We start from the raw sequence: 17,060 nt of genomic DNA, 5'->3' as shown, positions 1-17,060 counted from the left end.
ATCCGAATGCCACCTTTATCATAACTTATAATGTTATTGAAAACCCGAGCGAAGCGAGCGCGAAAATTTTTCGATATAAAAAACGCAATTTGACTTAGGAAGTGATTGAAACCGCGTGCGAAGCGAGCGCGAAAATTATTCGATATAAAAACGCAATTTGATAGACAGTTTAAGTACCTACATTTTTACTTTTAGTATGGAAATCAGTCACATAATTTTATCACGAAATTTGACAGTGCTGCAGCAGTAACGTTGCAACAGAGTAATACTGCTGCAGTCGTCATATCTTAGAAAGTTATTGAAAACGCGAGCAAAGCGAGAGCGAACATTTTTCGATATAAAAACGCAATTTGATAGACAGTTGTACATTTCTACTTTTAGTATGGAAATCAGTCACATAATTTTATCACGGAAATTGACAGAGCTGCAGCAGTAACGTTGCAACAGAGTAATACTGCTGCAGTCGTCATATCTTAAAAAGTTATTGAAAACGCGAGCGAAGCGAGCGCGAACATTTTTCGATAAAAAAACGCAATTTGATAGACACTTAGACAGTTGTACATTTCTAATTTTAGAATGCAAATCAGTCACATCATTTTATCACAAAAATTGACAGTGCTGGAGCAGTAACGTTGTAACAGAGTAATGCTACTGCAGTCGCCATCCGGATGTCACCTTTATCATAACTTATAATGTTATTGAAAATGCGAGCGAAGCGAGCGCGAAAATGTTTCGATATAAAAAACGCAATTTTACTTAGAAAGTGATTGAAAACGCGAGCGAAGCGAGCGCGAAAATTATTCGATATAAAAACGCAATTTGATAGACAGTTGAAGTACATTTTTACTTTTAGTTTGGAAATCAGTCACATAATTTTATCACGAAAATTTACAGTGCTGCACCAGTAACGTTACAACCTCGTTACAACAGAGTAAAGCTGCTGCAGTCGCCACCCGAATGTCACCTTTATTATATCTTATAATGTAATTGTAAACGCGAGCGAAGCGAGCGCGAAAATTTTTCGATATATAAAACGCAATTTGATAGACAGTTGTACATTTTTACTTTTAGTCCCAACCAGGCGCGAATCCAGGATTTTCATGTAGGTACCTACTCCAGTGCTTATTTTGCTTAAAAGGGTTAATCCGGCACTGCAAATGACAGAGTTCAATGTTTTATTTTTCAAAGTAAGTACCCACCTTCGTGGCCATTATTAAGTGCGAGGCGATACCTCCGTATGAATATGGATTTGATATGGGTGCGATATAATTACGATTAGGTATAATTCATGATGGAGAAAATTTATAATAAATAATTATGCAATTATACGCGTTGATAATGTGTGTTTATTTTACCACTACGTAACTATGTAAACTCATTTTTAATTTTCTTGATTAAGTACTTAATGTTTACACAGTTCCCCAAAATATGGTACTGTGCAATGAGGGGCAATTAATTTACTGTTGTTTAATTTTGTTGTAATATTAATTTATTAAATCAACATAATTATTCAATTATTTTTGTTGATATCCGTAAGCCCTCTTCTAAACTTAGAGTTAATTTGGCAAAATTTTTCCTCGGTGGCTTATTCATGTCACAACGTATTAAATTCAGCGCCATCTGTTAGTTTACCAGGGTACTCAATAGTGGTAGCACATAAGTTTGCCCCTCCTTCCTAAGTAGCGCCATAAAACTCAGGGGCAAACTTAAGTCAATCGAGTGTTGTGGCTACCCCCCCTTTTAGGGGTTGCATTTTTATAGCCTATAACCTGGCCGGGAATTTTCTCGACAGATTAGTAAAGTTTTCATCAAAATCCGTTCAGCCGTTTTCACGTGATGCGCGTTCAAATAAACAGACAAACAGATAAACAGATAAACAGACAAACAGACAAAAATTCTAAAAACTTTTGGAACGTGTTCTGTTATCGATTCTAAGTATCCCCAGCCAACTTTTTTTCAAATATCTTCCATGTACAGACTTTCGACCGTCTTCAGCTTTATTATATGTATAGATAGATGACCATATCAAACGCACCCGAATAGCCCCAAGCAATTAATGGTATAGTTTGGAAGCTAACGGTCTGAGTTTGTACAAAAGGCAGTGAGGTCATAATGCCTTTTTGTCTTGGGCAAGTGACCGTGGCAAATCAATCGCTTCCGTTGATTCTTACAAGCTCATTTAGCAGGGTTGTGGTGATAAATGGATGGTTGGTTTGACGCGCTTACCATAACACTAAGAGTTGGACTGAAAAGTCGACAAAAAAATAAATGCTATATATCTGAACTGTAGTAATAACAGCGGAACCGGATGAGATTCGTAATTATCAGTGAAGTGATGACAAAATTTATAGAGGCACTATTTGCTTTCTACTAGTGTATGAAAACTTGGGAAAACTAATTTTCTTACAAAACACTAAGCTAAATTGATTTCTTGTCTTCGTAAGTGCCTGTCTTGTAAATTTTACATTTAAATAGCTATGTAAAGGAAATGACCATACAAAAAAACCCGTTTTCTTTGTTCTCAGATATCAGGATATCAGTTCAGTATATAGATAGGCGTATGAACGGTTTGTCCACCTCCTTATCCTAAGCATTTTAGGCCATTGTCAGCGGACTGAGATTGATACTCTAACTGTACCCGCCTACAGGGGTGAATCACACGTTCATTCACTGCTGATTTTAGACTTTTTCGAGTGCTGCAATAATAGCAATAAGTAACGGGTGTGTGGAATGAAATGAACCTCGATATCCGTATATCTACAAAGAATATGCTGTATAACTGTATAACTTCCGTCTAAAAGTATAATATATTCCTAAATAGGTGGACTGTGCAAATAAGTTTATAAAAATCAAAGAAATTTTATAAATATTTCAGTAAACCCAACTGGATATTCAATTCACTAAGCTGATATAATGTTCAAAGAAACACAATTATGTCAAGGACCGCAATTTTAAAAGTTCTATTTGTTTTTATTCAATCACAGAATTTGTGATTTTTCGGCCTCTTGTTATAGCTATGTTAAAGTTATAACCATCTACACCTACAGGTTCAGCCGAATCAGTAGATACCTCAATCATTTCATCCATGGCTATGAAAATCAAGAAAATAAATATCACATAAATGGGGGGGTTTCAGAAAAATGGTAAGGACCATTTTTTTTTTCGAAAAGCATCAACTTTTGGGTTATTTAGACTCAGAATCACGAATCAGACAAAGAAAAAAAAAGTATCCTCAGTTTTTCATACAAATTTTGGGTGTCAGTTTTGTAACGGTCCGTACAAAATGTAGGTATGTGAAAATGCGTTACAAAACTCAATTTTTTTTTGGAACACATTTATTTTCTTTAATAAATCGATAGTCCTCGTGATTCTGAGTAGAAATAACCCAAAAGTCGATGGATTTTCGAAAAAAAAAGTAAATGGTACAAGTGAAAATGTCCAAATTCTTAGCTAAAGTGAGTGAACACAGCAAGCAAAGGTATTTCCGAAAAACAACTGTACCCAAATAGGTAGTTATAGCAATGGGGGACGAGTATCAACTTTATTGCTAGCATGATACGGTTGATAATACAAGTACACAAAACAGTGTTACCAACTTTTTTTAGATAATTTAAGGTGATATTTTTTTACGATATGAAAAAAACATCGCATAAATATGCATGTGGTTTAAAATCGGACACTGTGGTAGTATTTTGATGTGATACTTGATGATCAGATAGTATGCATTCTTTTTACAAGCTTTTACTTAGTTTCACCTGACCGTTGTCTGTCTGTTTGTCGGTCTGTAATCAAATCTTGCAAGTTAAATTTCATTCACTTCCCGGTTTCCGATTGAGCTGAAATTTTGTATGCATGTATAAATCGGATACATGACGGACTCTCTCGCCTGAGTAAAAACCCTGGCCCCAGCTTCTCATTGCCTGTCACTTAATTTTTTGTCCCGCGGGGTGAGTAGCTTGCGTGGGCGCACTCATTAGTGAGTCTTTGTGCGCGCATCCGCGATTAGATGAATGAATGAATGATTTTGTTTGATGAACGTCATTAGGGGAAGAACGGTACAAGGACCTGTGCTGGGGAGCGGCGGACGCAAGTTTAGCGGAAGGCGGAAGTTGCCGAAGCTGTAGCTTCAATTAAACTTAATGTATTAACTTATAACTTAAGTTCCGTCCTTGTGTTGTATTTGCTGAAAACTGAACGATGCAAAAAGCAATAGGAAATAAACATCTATGAAATTTTGGTAGCTAATCTGTCAAGTGTTGGTTTTGAGTGATTGTTCGTTTTAATTGACATGAAGGAACTGTTCAGAAAAAACTTATGATTGATTGATTATTACCTAAATCCTAAATATGATGTGACTACATATTTATTTAGGTAATCCTGCTTAAGAAACTTGGGCCTATAAAATTAAATTGTAACTCCATTAATTGTGTAACGTTTCTACCATACATATCTTCCTATATGAGTGATGATTGCCAAATAATTGAATTTGACCGGTCCTAGTGAATAGTTTCGTTAGTTCTAATAGGTAAGATGCCTTTATAATATGATGCAATTTCCAGGTACCTTTTTATTCACCTTATAGTCAAAATGAGAGGTATAACATCCTTACAAGCTATTATATGGCTTTAGAGCAAATTAATTACAAAAGTATAGCAGAAGTAGTTATATCAAATCAGTCGCTGATCATTCCAGTAAATAGGTTCCCAATTAGTTGCATATTTGTCGAAGATATACTTATTATAATATTCTCTGCGTTCCACATACCTGCAGTGTTTGTTTAAATCATTTCCACTAATCCATCATGAATACTTTAAGTAGCTGTTATATCTACCGTTTTTGGCCTAGAATGTAGTTTTATTTGAACAGCAAATTATCACAACATCTTCAAAATTTCCTTATTTTGTAGTGGTCAAGTAAATAAAACTAGTAATCTACTTAAAATGTTTGAATTAATTTTTGCGGCATATGGCTGCAGAATATTTCGTTAGACCAAAGATCTATTTGGCTAGAATATTTATTTTAACTTTCTTTAGGAGCAGTCAGACTTCTTTTAATCTAATTAATATAGACGAAAACACTGTAGTTCGAGTGTTTAATATGTAAAAACGCCACTATGTCCATGTATTGTATTCTTTCGGCGGATTTCTTGAAAGATAATATATCTTAACTTCACTGTTTAACTGGTCTTTTCTCTCAATATCTTGGAAACAGAAAAGCAACTTGACAATAGATCTATTATTTACTGCACTGCACTGATGATAATGTCACAATTTATAACATATTAAATCGCTCTATCAAAACTTGTTAGCAATATCGCGGGCAAGGTAATCCTGCCAAGTTTTTATATGTTAATGACTACATGATACCTACATAATAAAACAATAATACATGCAAACAACTGTGCATATTGACTCACTTCTTGTTATTGACATTGTACACTGGTAGGCGTCGTTTTTACGACGGCATGAGTAGGTACTCGAAGTTTCATAAAATTTTATACCTATTGCCAGGTTGAAACAAAATGTTCTTCATAGCTAAACTGAAGGAAAGTTACCAACTTAGTTATTATAAGTAAACACAATATTCATACAGTTTAAAATTTTATACAAAATAACGAGATCAAAAAAAACTTAGAAATGCTATATTCTAGACAATTTTACAGATCGAAATGGTTCATAATAGGATATAGTAAGTACAATATTTTATAAATAAAAAAGTACTTACGCAGGTAAGTTTTTTTTATAGAATGGCTCACAAAATTAGGATCTAATTTAAAACAAATTTTAAATGAGATCAACTGTGGACATAAACTTTTCAAAGTCAAGACCACATTATTGAATCACGAAGAACACGACGATACGAGATTCAGGCGCTAAATAGACCTTGTTCGGACTCTAATTCCAATCATTACTAAGACCTTGAAGGTTTCCTGCATCTAACAGTTCGCTTGTGTAAATAAATGTCATGAAAACATGTTCTAATCAGGTAAATATGACAAAGTGATGTAGATTTTCGATATCCTTTCGAAAGTAGACCTAAGGTTCAACCCTGCAGAGTCCACTTTCCATGTAAGTCTTCAAGACGTTTTATGCTACAGTAAAACCGGTTTATTGGATGTCCAATAGGTAAATGATGTTTGACATGAATACCGAGATCACGGATCGATGGCCGCTTCCGGATGCTTGTCAATGTCAGTGCATTCATGAAACGGCTACTGCCTCGCCAGCAAAAAAATAAAACGCTATTATTCCTTAACACAAAGTAGCTGGTTAAGATAACTTGTAAATGAAATGAAAATCTTTATTTCAGGCAACTAGTGGTGGTGGTGGTGGTGGTAGTGGTGGGTAGTGGAAAACACATTATGGCTGCGATGCATTACGCAACCCCGCAGTGTCAGGAAGCCGGAAGCGGAACCGCCGAAACTTGACACCCTTCGGCCAAAATTCGGGAAAAATGGAGGTTCTAGGTTCGAACATTAGTTTGTACCAATAATTTTCTGAAATTTCTGGCCTTTGGTGAAGGAAAACATTGTGAGATAATTAATTTGATACAAGTTATATTTATTTATGTGTTGAGGAATTTGAGGGGTCAAAATGAGGCGTTTGTAAAAACTCGTACCAACGTGAATTCTTGGAATGCTAACCTGGACTTAAATACTTTTCTATGATGAAATTGCGAAAAATTAAAAGAAAAGACCAAATCGAGAAGTAGATGAAGAAGGAAGGGGTCATGCGTCCGTCTGCATTTGCTACAATAGGAACAAAACCCTATAGTTGGAGATATATTTACGAGGGCTAATATTATTACTGTCAGTCCTAGATTATCTGGTATTTATATTGGTCGTGTTAGTGATTTTTCATAACCTTTTAGTCACAAAACAAAAGTAATTTATTGACTGCTCTAAAGTTGACTGCAAAAGATCCCTTACAGGGATAGGATAAGTTTGTCTTTAAATACAGTGTACCCATATATTTTCTTTTTATTATGTTTGTAATCTGCCTTATGTACAATAAAGTATTTGCATACATGGACCAATAGAGGTAAGAACCGACCGAGCTAAAATTTAAAAAAGAATTAGTCAATTCGGACCACGGGTCTCGCCGGAGTAATCGGTGAACATACATAAAAAAACCGGGCAAGTGCGAGTCGGACTCGCGCACGAAGGGTTCCGTACCATAAAGCAAAAAAAAAAAAACGGAAAAAATGCAAAAAGAAAACGGTCACCCATCCAAGTACTGACCACGCCCGACGTTGCTTATAGTTCGTTTTTTTTAGCATTAGAAAGAACTTCGCAGAAGTAAGCTTGTGGTTCCAAATCTGGCACTTTTAGCGGTAATCATTTGAAGTAAATTATATGTGTTGACCATGCTACATTAGATAATTCAATAATTATTAACAATTAAAGAGCCTGATAAAAACTGCACGCTTGCTTCTGTGGAGTTCTTTCTAATGCTAAAAAAAACGAACTATAACTTTGGTCAAAAATCACGTTTGCTGTATGGGAGCCCCACTTAAATCTTTATTTTATTCTGTTTTTAGTATTTGTTGTTATTGCGGCAACAGAAATACATCATCTGTGAAAATTTCAACTGTCTATCACGGTTCGTGAGATACAGCCTGGTGACAGTAATAGGGTCCCGTTTTACCCTTTGGGTACGGAACCCTAAAAAAACATAGCCACAACCGAATACAGAACCTCCTCCTTCTATGAAATTGAAGTCGGTTAAAAAGTTTGCTCATACTGCTGATGATAAACGAAAACGCCAGCGGTGCTCGAAACAATGCTCTCATTGCGCGCGAGCAACCAGTTGTCAAGGTCAGCGTGCTTCGCGCGGGGTCCCGTAGGTCAACATGATAACATTAACTATTATACCACGTCGGTGGTACAAGTATACTTTCCCTTTGATGGCAATACTTAACTTTATGTCTATGCAATTATGTTAACGAATTGTTACTTAACATTAACAGTGTGGACGATGGTACCTTGCAACTCCAGCGGTGCACATGTTTTGAAAACCAGAACTGTTTTGATAGACCCCATTAACATCAACATTTAAATTTGTATAACCTAAATGAAATTTTTTGTCAAGAAGTAGGTACTTAAGGTGGGAAAGTAGTGGTGATCCTATGAAAGTGGAAAAATAAGTTGACAAAGCATGATGGGAGTATAACGTTTTTGATGGAGCTTTCAACCCTCCGGTTGAAGTACTCCGGTTGAGATATACCATAAGACCATCAGGAAATTTCATTCAACAGACACATGCGACTCTTCAACCATTTATAATTCCCAGTCAAACTCCAAACACCATGAAGGGTATAGTATACGTAACACTTTAAACTCTCGCGTTTTTGTACACTTCGCGTTTAAGCTGTGGTCACGGAAAGATTGACGTCCCAGAAAATATCAACGTCGAAACACAACGTCTGAAACGTCGGAATTTAAGGTAAAAACAATGAGATTAAGTACATCGCGGTAGACCAATTTGTGAAATTAAACACCATGAAGAGGTTCTCAGTCACCTGCCGAACTCCAATAGCGAATGTTAGGAACCTGTTCAACAAATCGCAGGCACCCACGTGCGATCCTCGTGGGTCTGGCACGACGAGAATGCGAAGGACGGAATGTTACGGCATAATGGCGCTCATCCGGTGCAATTAAGAAATTGATATGGAAAATATTTGAAAATTCTGACGACAATATAATTGACACTGACATATTTTTTTAGGTATTAGTTTTAGTTTTGTAAGTAGTTTTAATTTTAGGTTACTTTTTATTCTAAGTTTGTTATTAATATTGTAAATTAAATTGACGCTTAACATAGTTTAAAGTACTTAATAATTACGGTATGGCTTACGGTATGGTATGGTATGTAATCACTTTTTACATACATATAACATACGTATTAGTTGTATGCCACATAGTATTCCAAACACAACTGTGAATCATATTTTCTCAAATCCTTTGTTCTGTATGGATCACAAGTAAGGTTCTGCAAATAATTGATCAAACGAATAATTAATTAAATTGATCGTTAATGAACGTTTATGAGCCTTGAAGTGTTAAAAAGGATTGATTGTCAAAGTACAGGCTTAAGAGTACCTACTTAGTTTTCGTTTACGATGTTAACATTCCAGGAACACTTCATATAATATTTATGTAATTATCTCAGTATCAGCAGGTCAGAAACCACGATACAATAATTGAAACAAGTAACAATATAAACATTTTTTTCAAGCATAATGGCACATTAAAGCTTTGAAACAAAAACAATTTTAATTTACTAATTGTGAAAATATATTGGTCCCAGTTTAGCACCCTGCGGAACTCTTGTCCGTCGCAGGGGCGTTTTGCGTTTCACGTTACTCAGACATTACCAAAAACGTCCAAGATGACGTTACGCGACACACATCGACTAGAAACTTTGCAATAATCCTATCTGAATAATAAACAGTTGTAAAACTAACCTTTCTTAATCGCAACAGAGTCGAAAGTTGAACTAGAATCCAAAGCTTCATATGGATTTACGAAAGTTAACCGCTCATGTATGTTGTCTTGGCATTGACCTGCGCATGATTCCTTTTCTGGTCATCGTTGCAAAAGCACCGGACAGATCTCAATGATCATGATCGAACATTTATTAAGTTACGATTACGATCTTAATACAATTAATCAGTTAAGGAATTGAAAAGCAAAGTTTGTGGGTCATTGAAATATTCAATGCTTTTAACGTGCTCAATAGGAATGATTTATAATTTATTCGGGCGATTAGAAGATACATGAGTGTGTAATGAATTCCATTACGGTACGCTTAATTTATTGAATTTAAACATCCATTATTGGTACATGTAGGAGTAAATTTGCATATGTACTAATGTTTACGTGGTAATTATTCCTAAATCGGAACAGTGAAGGAAAACATGTGAATATCAAGTACACAAAAATGTATATTACAAATTTAAAACATAGATCACAGAAATTATACCTAGCTCATAAAGCCTATATCTCAACTCGTAGGAACTAGTCATCAAATAATTATGTCTAACCTGTCTCATCATGTCATAATTGTGTATGATCTCTCAATTGACTCTTTATATCATATATGTTATCATAGTTACTGAAAAAATTGACAAGGTTTTTTCTGATTGCTGTTTTAGCTGACGTAAGTGACGTATCAATCAGATATAGATGGAACTCATGGAACACGTCTTTATTGGGAGTAGACATAAAACCTGTTATTAAGTGTATTCGATAAGTTTTTAAGATAAACCTTTATCATTAGTGACCATTTATAATTAGGTAGGTAGGTATATTAGAATAACTAATAATACTTTGGTAATAGGTATTATGCGCACTGCAAAATTTATCCTTCATCTAGTCAAAAAAATTCAATCTGATTTTATAACCGTACGAGCATAGAGAGTGATCACTCCATTAAAGACTTTCCTTACTTAACAAATAATAAAATGTATAGGAGGCATAGGGAGGGAGTAAAACTTAGACACTACAGAACAAAACAATCTAATCCGGCACTAATATGCTGACACAAGAGAGCCCGGATTACTGTAAAACTCGGATGACTGGAAGCATACAATTGACTTTTTAGTCATTTGAGTTTTTAGTGTTTTTAGTTTTATTTTAATATTTTTACTAAATTCAAAGAAAATTCTACTTTTATCTGGAACAAAATTTATAAAGCTACATTAATAAAGAGATTGAAGGGCGAGTGATCATTTGTATCCCAATTTCAGTGCCGGATTACTGGGTATACCGGACCATGGAAGTGCTGGATTACCGAGATTTCACTGTATTAAATTCTTACATACCACAATACTGTTGTAACTTGAACTAAGCTGATGACATAATCGTAACAGCCGACTGACTCTTGACATGAAAAGCGCAAATATCACGATGGTATTTAAGTTGCACTTTGCCGCGGCGTAATAATGGGGATACAGCTGGGCGAACTACTGACCCGGGCCTTAAGATTCACACGTTTCTTTATTCTTCTTATTATATTTGAAGATTTCATCCCCATTATACAAGAATTGAGATTGATGTAAGTATATCGTGTGTGTATGCACATTTATAAGTGATATAAATATGTCCAGAAATTAAGAGTAGGTAATTCGGGTTAATGGCTTTTGGCGTTTAAGGGTATATTCTCGTAAGGGCCTGCGTACGTATGTAGGTACCTACGTAAATTTTATTTTGATCCTTTATTTTACCTTCTTCAAAATCCAAAAGCAGCACTGTTATACCGTACTTAAATATATTTCTCAAATCTTTATCAGAATCAACCTTGAACACAATTAACAAAAATTTTTGATATTCATGTAAGTCATATTTAAAACACCAATAAATTCTCTCAAATTATTTGGCACGCAACTTGGCATCACTTGTCTTCGTCCCACTTAGCTGTTTAGAGCGAGGTAAGGCTAAAGTGTCGAATTTCATATTGAAACCCCTTGATTAAGTCGGTTGAAGCAGACGGCAAAAACGTACCCAGTTGCTTCCCCAGTGGAAAAAGAAGTAAGTATATATTTGATTTAAATCATTTGCTACCTTTTCTTGTCACGACGCTGACGATCGTATCTCAGAATATATTCTCACAAATAACAAGATTGGTTCATTAGTTGCTCGTATCTGTATGATTAATCAATCATTTTGGCATCACCAAGTCGCCGATTGCATTGCCATTGCAGAGCCAAATCTGAATTCAAAAGACACTAAGTAATACTAAATGGAAATGGAACTCTTTTTGTAATTTTATGATTTTATGAATGCAATTCGTTTTGTGAACTGGCTTGATTTTATTTTTTATATGCCAGTTTTTAACCAGTTTCGGTTTCCAGTCAAGTTCAAATTTTGCAAATCTATGCATGTACGACTACGAGTATATTGGATGAAAACAAAATGTTATCAATATGGTATAAGTATTTGTACGTGGGCTTGTTAGAAATCTTACGATTTTTTTAAAGAATGGTATAGTTCTGTTCATGTATATATATCTATTACTTGATTTCCAGTTTAGAGTTCTGTTAGTATTAACTTGTATGTTATAAAAATACGTTAGTTATGCCTTCTTTGTGCTTACACCATTGTTTTAAAGCTCCTGACGACAAAACATGGCTTCTTACGTAACACGAAATCTTTTTATCATCACCGCAAAAACCGTCCGCAGTAAGACATTGTCTCGTTTTTTGCAAACAATTCAGTGTTTGAGTTGTTATCAGTGTTTTTTCCGACAAATTAGACTGCACGCCCGACTGGTTTGACAACAAATATTTTTATACGCCAAGTTTGGCATTCTGCCCATATAAAGTCTGAGTACAACTGAGGTTAGGGTGACCAGACGTCAGGAATTTTCCTGACATGTCAGGAATTTTAGGCATATGTCAGGAATGCGGCCGGAAAAGGGAAATGTCAGGAATTTTGGCATTTCCGTTTCCCGAAGGACAAATAAACAAAACAATAAAATGGTATATAGTACAATACACTTCACTCGGCTCTCTACCTTCTTTCAGTAACGGATATTTAATTCGTAAATCATCCGTAAAAGTACATAGTCTCGGGCGTTTGCTACTAGACGCTATGTTAAGGACACGACACGCGCACTGTTATAACGTAGAAACCGCCACCTCGCCAGCGCCACCCGCCGCGACCGCGACAGCTCATGTCAGGAATTTCGGCCGAAAATCAGGAATTTTGTCAGGACTTTTGAAATTTGTATCTGGTCACCCTAACTGAGGTGCGCACTTAGTATCTTGACTTGTATGTTTAAGACTCGTAAGGACGATGTCTAAATGAGTTCAGAAATGCTCATGATGTTTTTTGTATGGACAAAAGTTTAGTATTATTTATCATACGCATATTTTATCGAACGTACAACCAAATATCTAAACCTATGGTTACACGTGAATTCTCTGTAACGTACTACATCAGAAGAATGGCGTCCACTGTTCACAAGTGTAAGATATTATCTTAGTTTGGCTACCATTACGTATGTATCTCTATCAGTTATTTAAACTTTAAAGGTTAGCTGGAAAAGAGATTCCTTAAGGGGATAAATTCGCCTTTGTACACATTTACTGTATTTTCTCTGTGTTATGTACTTGTTTTGTGCAATAAAATGTTTACTACTACTACTACAATGTCACATTATTACACATCCCATAACGTTATGACATTCCTTTGTTCAAAGTATCACCAAATAATATGAAACTACAAAACAATTTCTGATATCTGCATCTACAGCTCACCAGACAACTTGATCAAAACGTACTCTCATTTGCATTTAACCTTGCATTTGCCTGTCTAACTCCATTATCAATCAGACCTACAAAAGTAATTACTCTCCGGACCGCAAAAACTCTATTTGCTCTAAAGTATTACCGTAAAATTGAGCCAAGTCAGTACGTACGTCACTCGTGCCGGTTCTGACCTTGTTTTGTTTCGGATCCGTTAACAATGGGCTCTTTATCTCCATCTGCATCGGAAACACCTACTGTCTGCCCCAGATCGACTATATCCGCAACTATATCAGGTATTAATGGACCTGCTGAATTGATAGCATCGCCTTTTCCAACGAAAAGAATTAGTTACAGACAACTTGAATTTATAATCTAATTGAGTCGCATAAGTACAAAAATCAGATCTTAGATATCAGAGTTGCGTAGTAACTAGTATTGTTCAATGTAAAAAATGGATTAACTTGCAAATTGATTACTTCCTTTGCTCTGATATGAGTCAGAGGAGTTTGTGTGTTAATTGTTAGCACAATGCTGTGCAGACGTGATAATTAAATGTACATGTTGAATTTGAGTTTTGATTTAGGAAGTATCGTGATTATTTTACATTTTGATATTATTGTTACATACAACGTAAATGTTTCAGAGTGTGATATTGCCTTTGTGGTAGCCGCCAATCGAATTAATGGCGATTACATTACATATATAGGTACAATGCCTTATGAAATGAATCAATGATTAATTGTATCATTATTAAATAATTTTCGATCTAATATAGTGTACAGTACAGTGATTCAGTAAACAGATAGGTATCAAAAACTGTTTGAATATCATGTTGTTCATAAAATACCTAAAGATACGTAAATGTAAAATATTACTCAAGATTAAAGTAATTGTTTGACATTAAACAAACGAAGGGTGCATATTTAACATAAGCACACGAAATAAATTATCTGACGTAGATTTTTTGTATATTCTCGACGAATTAGGTGTACCATTAAAATACAAAATCGATACATTTTCAAATGCATGGCAGTAATTTTGTTTCTTATGTTGTAAAGTTAAATACAAGTTGAGAAAAGAAGTGTTTGGTGTTATTTAAGCCAGAGTCCACAGACATACCAGTTAGATGAGAACGTTAATCGAAAATTAGTATGTTAACAACCCGTCCTCTTCACTTTCAGTATGTGTGAGTGGTTAATAGATAGACGTATATTTACCGGCTAAGCTCTTGAACACACCATGTATATCGAACTAGATCTTAGTCTATTGTTAAGAATATATGCGACCGCTGGCGGTGAGTTGTTTAGTCCAAATGGCAAACAATAAGATTTATCAGTGGTGGCCTTAGGGCGGGTGCGAGTGCGGCCACACCGCGTGTCGAATTGTAAGAGGGTGCGAATCACAACCGAAATGCGTGCAATTGCACAATGTTGGTCTTAGCGATGCGAGCGGTGCGAGTGCGACCACAAAACACAACCGAAATGCGAGCATCGGGCTCTGGTCATTGAATTGCTAATAAGGCATTTGAGGTCATGTACCTACCACCTCAAAATGTTGGTACTGTTGACAGGGCCGCAAGTGCGATCCATATTCTTTGTGCAAAGGAATGAACCTCAAATGGCTTTTCGTCGTTGACTGATCTAAATTCACAGATTGTAGTTCACAGAAGTACCTAATCTGACATAAAGTTTCAACATATTAAAAGTTTCACAATGGTAAATACAATTTAAGATATTTAGTCGATAATTTCAGTAAGGTAATGATTTAAAATTTTGCATTTTTATTGTTTATGGTTTTGCCTACAAAACTGACTATATTTTAAACCCTTTCTCTTTCTGTGTTCCATATTTATACCTAATATATTCGAAACATGAGTAAAATAAGTACGATTTAGATCATTAGATGCTTCATCGCGGCACATATGGTAGTGTTCAAGAGTATCACCGTCCCGCGACTCACCGAATCTCTTGACGTGTACGTCTCTGTTAAATGAAACGGTTCTCTTCGGTTCTTTCGTTTCGTTTTCGGTTTTTACGTTATCGCCATCTTCGGGTTTGTCTGTGGCGCCGGTTTCATCTGTCATTTGTTTATTCGCACCGTTTTTCACGGTATCGCTGTTGGTTTTTAATGATGTTTCGTTATCATCGGTATTATCTGTAAACATTTGTTAATGTGAAAGAAAAGCTTAAGGAAATATTGATCCAAATGTTAGATATAACTCCCATTTTTTAAACATCTTTGTTTTTTATTTTGCATTTATCAAATCATGAGTTATTTAAGTACGTTAAGTGTTACCTAGTCGACTGATAGTAAAGGCGTATAAGTACCGCGTTGCTTGTAAATTGTGTATTACTAGAAAATTATTAGCAATAAGTGTACTGAAGCAATATTAAGTCTTAACAATGTCATACCTTCGATAACATTTGAAATATCTACACGTTCATAACTCGTAAATATGACATCATCTTCCTTACATTTTAACTTCATTTACTCTGCAGCAAAAGGGTCTAAAATTGCTTTAAACAAGACTTCACTTAGTGTACTAAATGTATTTCTAAATAAAGACCTAAATTCTCAGAACTTCAAGTGTTGCATTCGTTCCACTAATCAGAAAATTCTTGGCAATTTTTAGTCCTGCATTCTTGTGATATTTCATTTACTTGTCGCGCTAATGCTTTGGTTTTATTTCGTTTAGTTTGACGTCTGTAGACTTAAAGCTACATCCACAACGCAGTGAACTTTTATGGACCAAAAGCAAGTTACCTAATATGTACCTATATGCTAAAGTTACCGTGTTGCACAGTGACGCTCCACAAAAGTTTACTGCTGTGTAGATGTACCCTTTGAAGAGATGTGACGTAGTAGGCGGTAAAAGGGTTAGATATAATAATCAGTATCATTTACCTGGCTGTTTGTGATGGCATCAGCTACGCTACGATCTCACTATTGGTAACTTCAGTCTCATCTTGTATCCTGAAACAACACATGAAAGTACATTATAAAAAAAATATTCTTATTCTTCCTCGCGGTATCCCGGCATTTTACCACGACTCATGGGAACTTGGGGTCTGGTTAACAACTAATCCCTAGAATGGACATAGGCACTAGCTTTTACAAGCGACTGCCATCTGACCTTCCAACCCAGAGGGGAAACTAGGCCTTAGGTATAGGGATTAGTCCGGTTGCCTCACGATGTTTTTCTTCACCGAAAAACAACTGATAAATATCAAATATTATTTCGTACATAAGTTCCGAAAAACTCATTGGTACACGAGCCGGGGTTTGAACCCGCGACCTCCGGATTGAAAGTCACACGATCTTACCGCTACGCTATTAGCGCTTTTTTTAAATTATACATACCTGCGTAAATGTGTAAGAAGAGAGTTTAAGACATAGTATACCTACATAAATGCAAGTTTTTCTCTTTTGCAACGATTATGCGCAAAGGTTATGGACATACTAAACTGACATAATCAATGGACTTGCCTGTTTTACAATATGACATAAAGGTTCATCCGATAGCGATCTACTGTATCGGATCATCTGTTGCAAGACCGGCGGTCAGGTATTTGCAAAACTTGTGAGTACAATTGTTGCAAAGCTTTTGGTAGATAGTCATTAAGCATTAACTATTTTAGATTTAAGCTAGTTATTAATTTCGTTTAGTTTTAGGTACCACTTGTGAGCATTTCTAAAATTAAATATCAATTTTATATCAATATCAATATAAAAAGATAATAGTTTATTTCAAATGAAACTTTAATTGTCAAAATAAGATTGCACTGGCAACACGGAGAAAGGAAGGCGAG

At 35.5% G+C, this 17,060-nt stretch overlaps 1 protein-coding gene across 2 annotated transcripts in view; it reads right to left on the bottom strand.

Annotated features, from left to right (window-relative positions):
- LOC134673727 (zinc finger CCCH domain-containing protein 13) overlaps positions 1–16,238 on the bottom strand; it is a 51,184-nt gene extending 34,946 nt beyond the window's left edge. For both annotated transcript variants that reach the window (XM_063531726.1, XM_063531727.1), the window contains exons 1-2: positions 16,156–16,238; positions 15,211–15,405 (exon numbers count right to left, since the gene is read on the bottom strand). In XM_063531726.1, coding sequence (XP_063387796.1) covers positions 15,211–15,334 — 124 coding nt within the window. In that variant the 5' untranslated portion in view covers positions 15,335–15,405; positions 16,156–16,238. The remainder of the gene's footprint in view (positions 1–15,210; positions 15,406–16,155) is intronic.
- Between the last annotated feature and the right edge of the window lie 822 nt (positions 16,239–17,060).

Source organism: Cydia fagiglandana, chromosome 19 (genome assembly GCF_963556715.1).
Source record: "Cydia fagiglandana chromosome 19, ilCydFagi1.1, whole genome shotgun sequence".
Taxonomy (NCBI): domain Eukaryota; kingdom Metazoa; phylum Arthropoda; class Insecta; order Lepidoptera; family Tortricidae; genus Cydia; species Cydia fagiglandana.
This window is presented reverse-complemented; position numbering and strand designations above follow the sequence as displayed.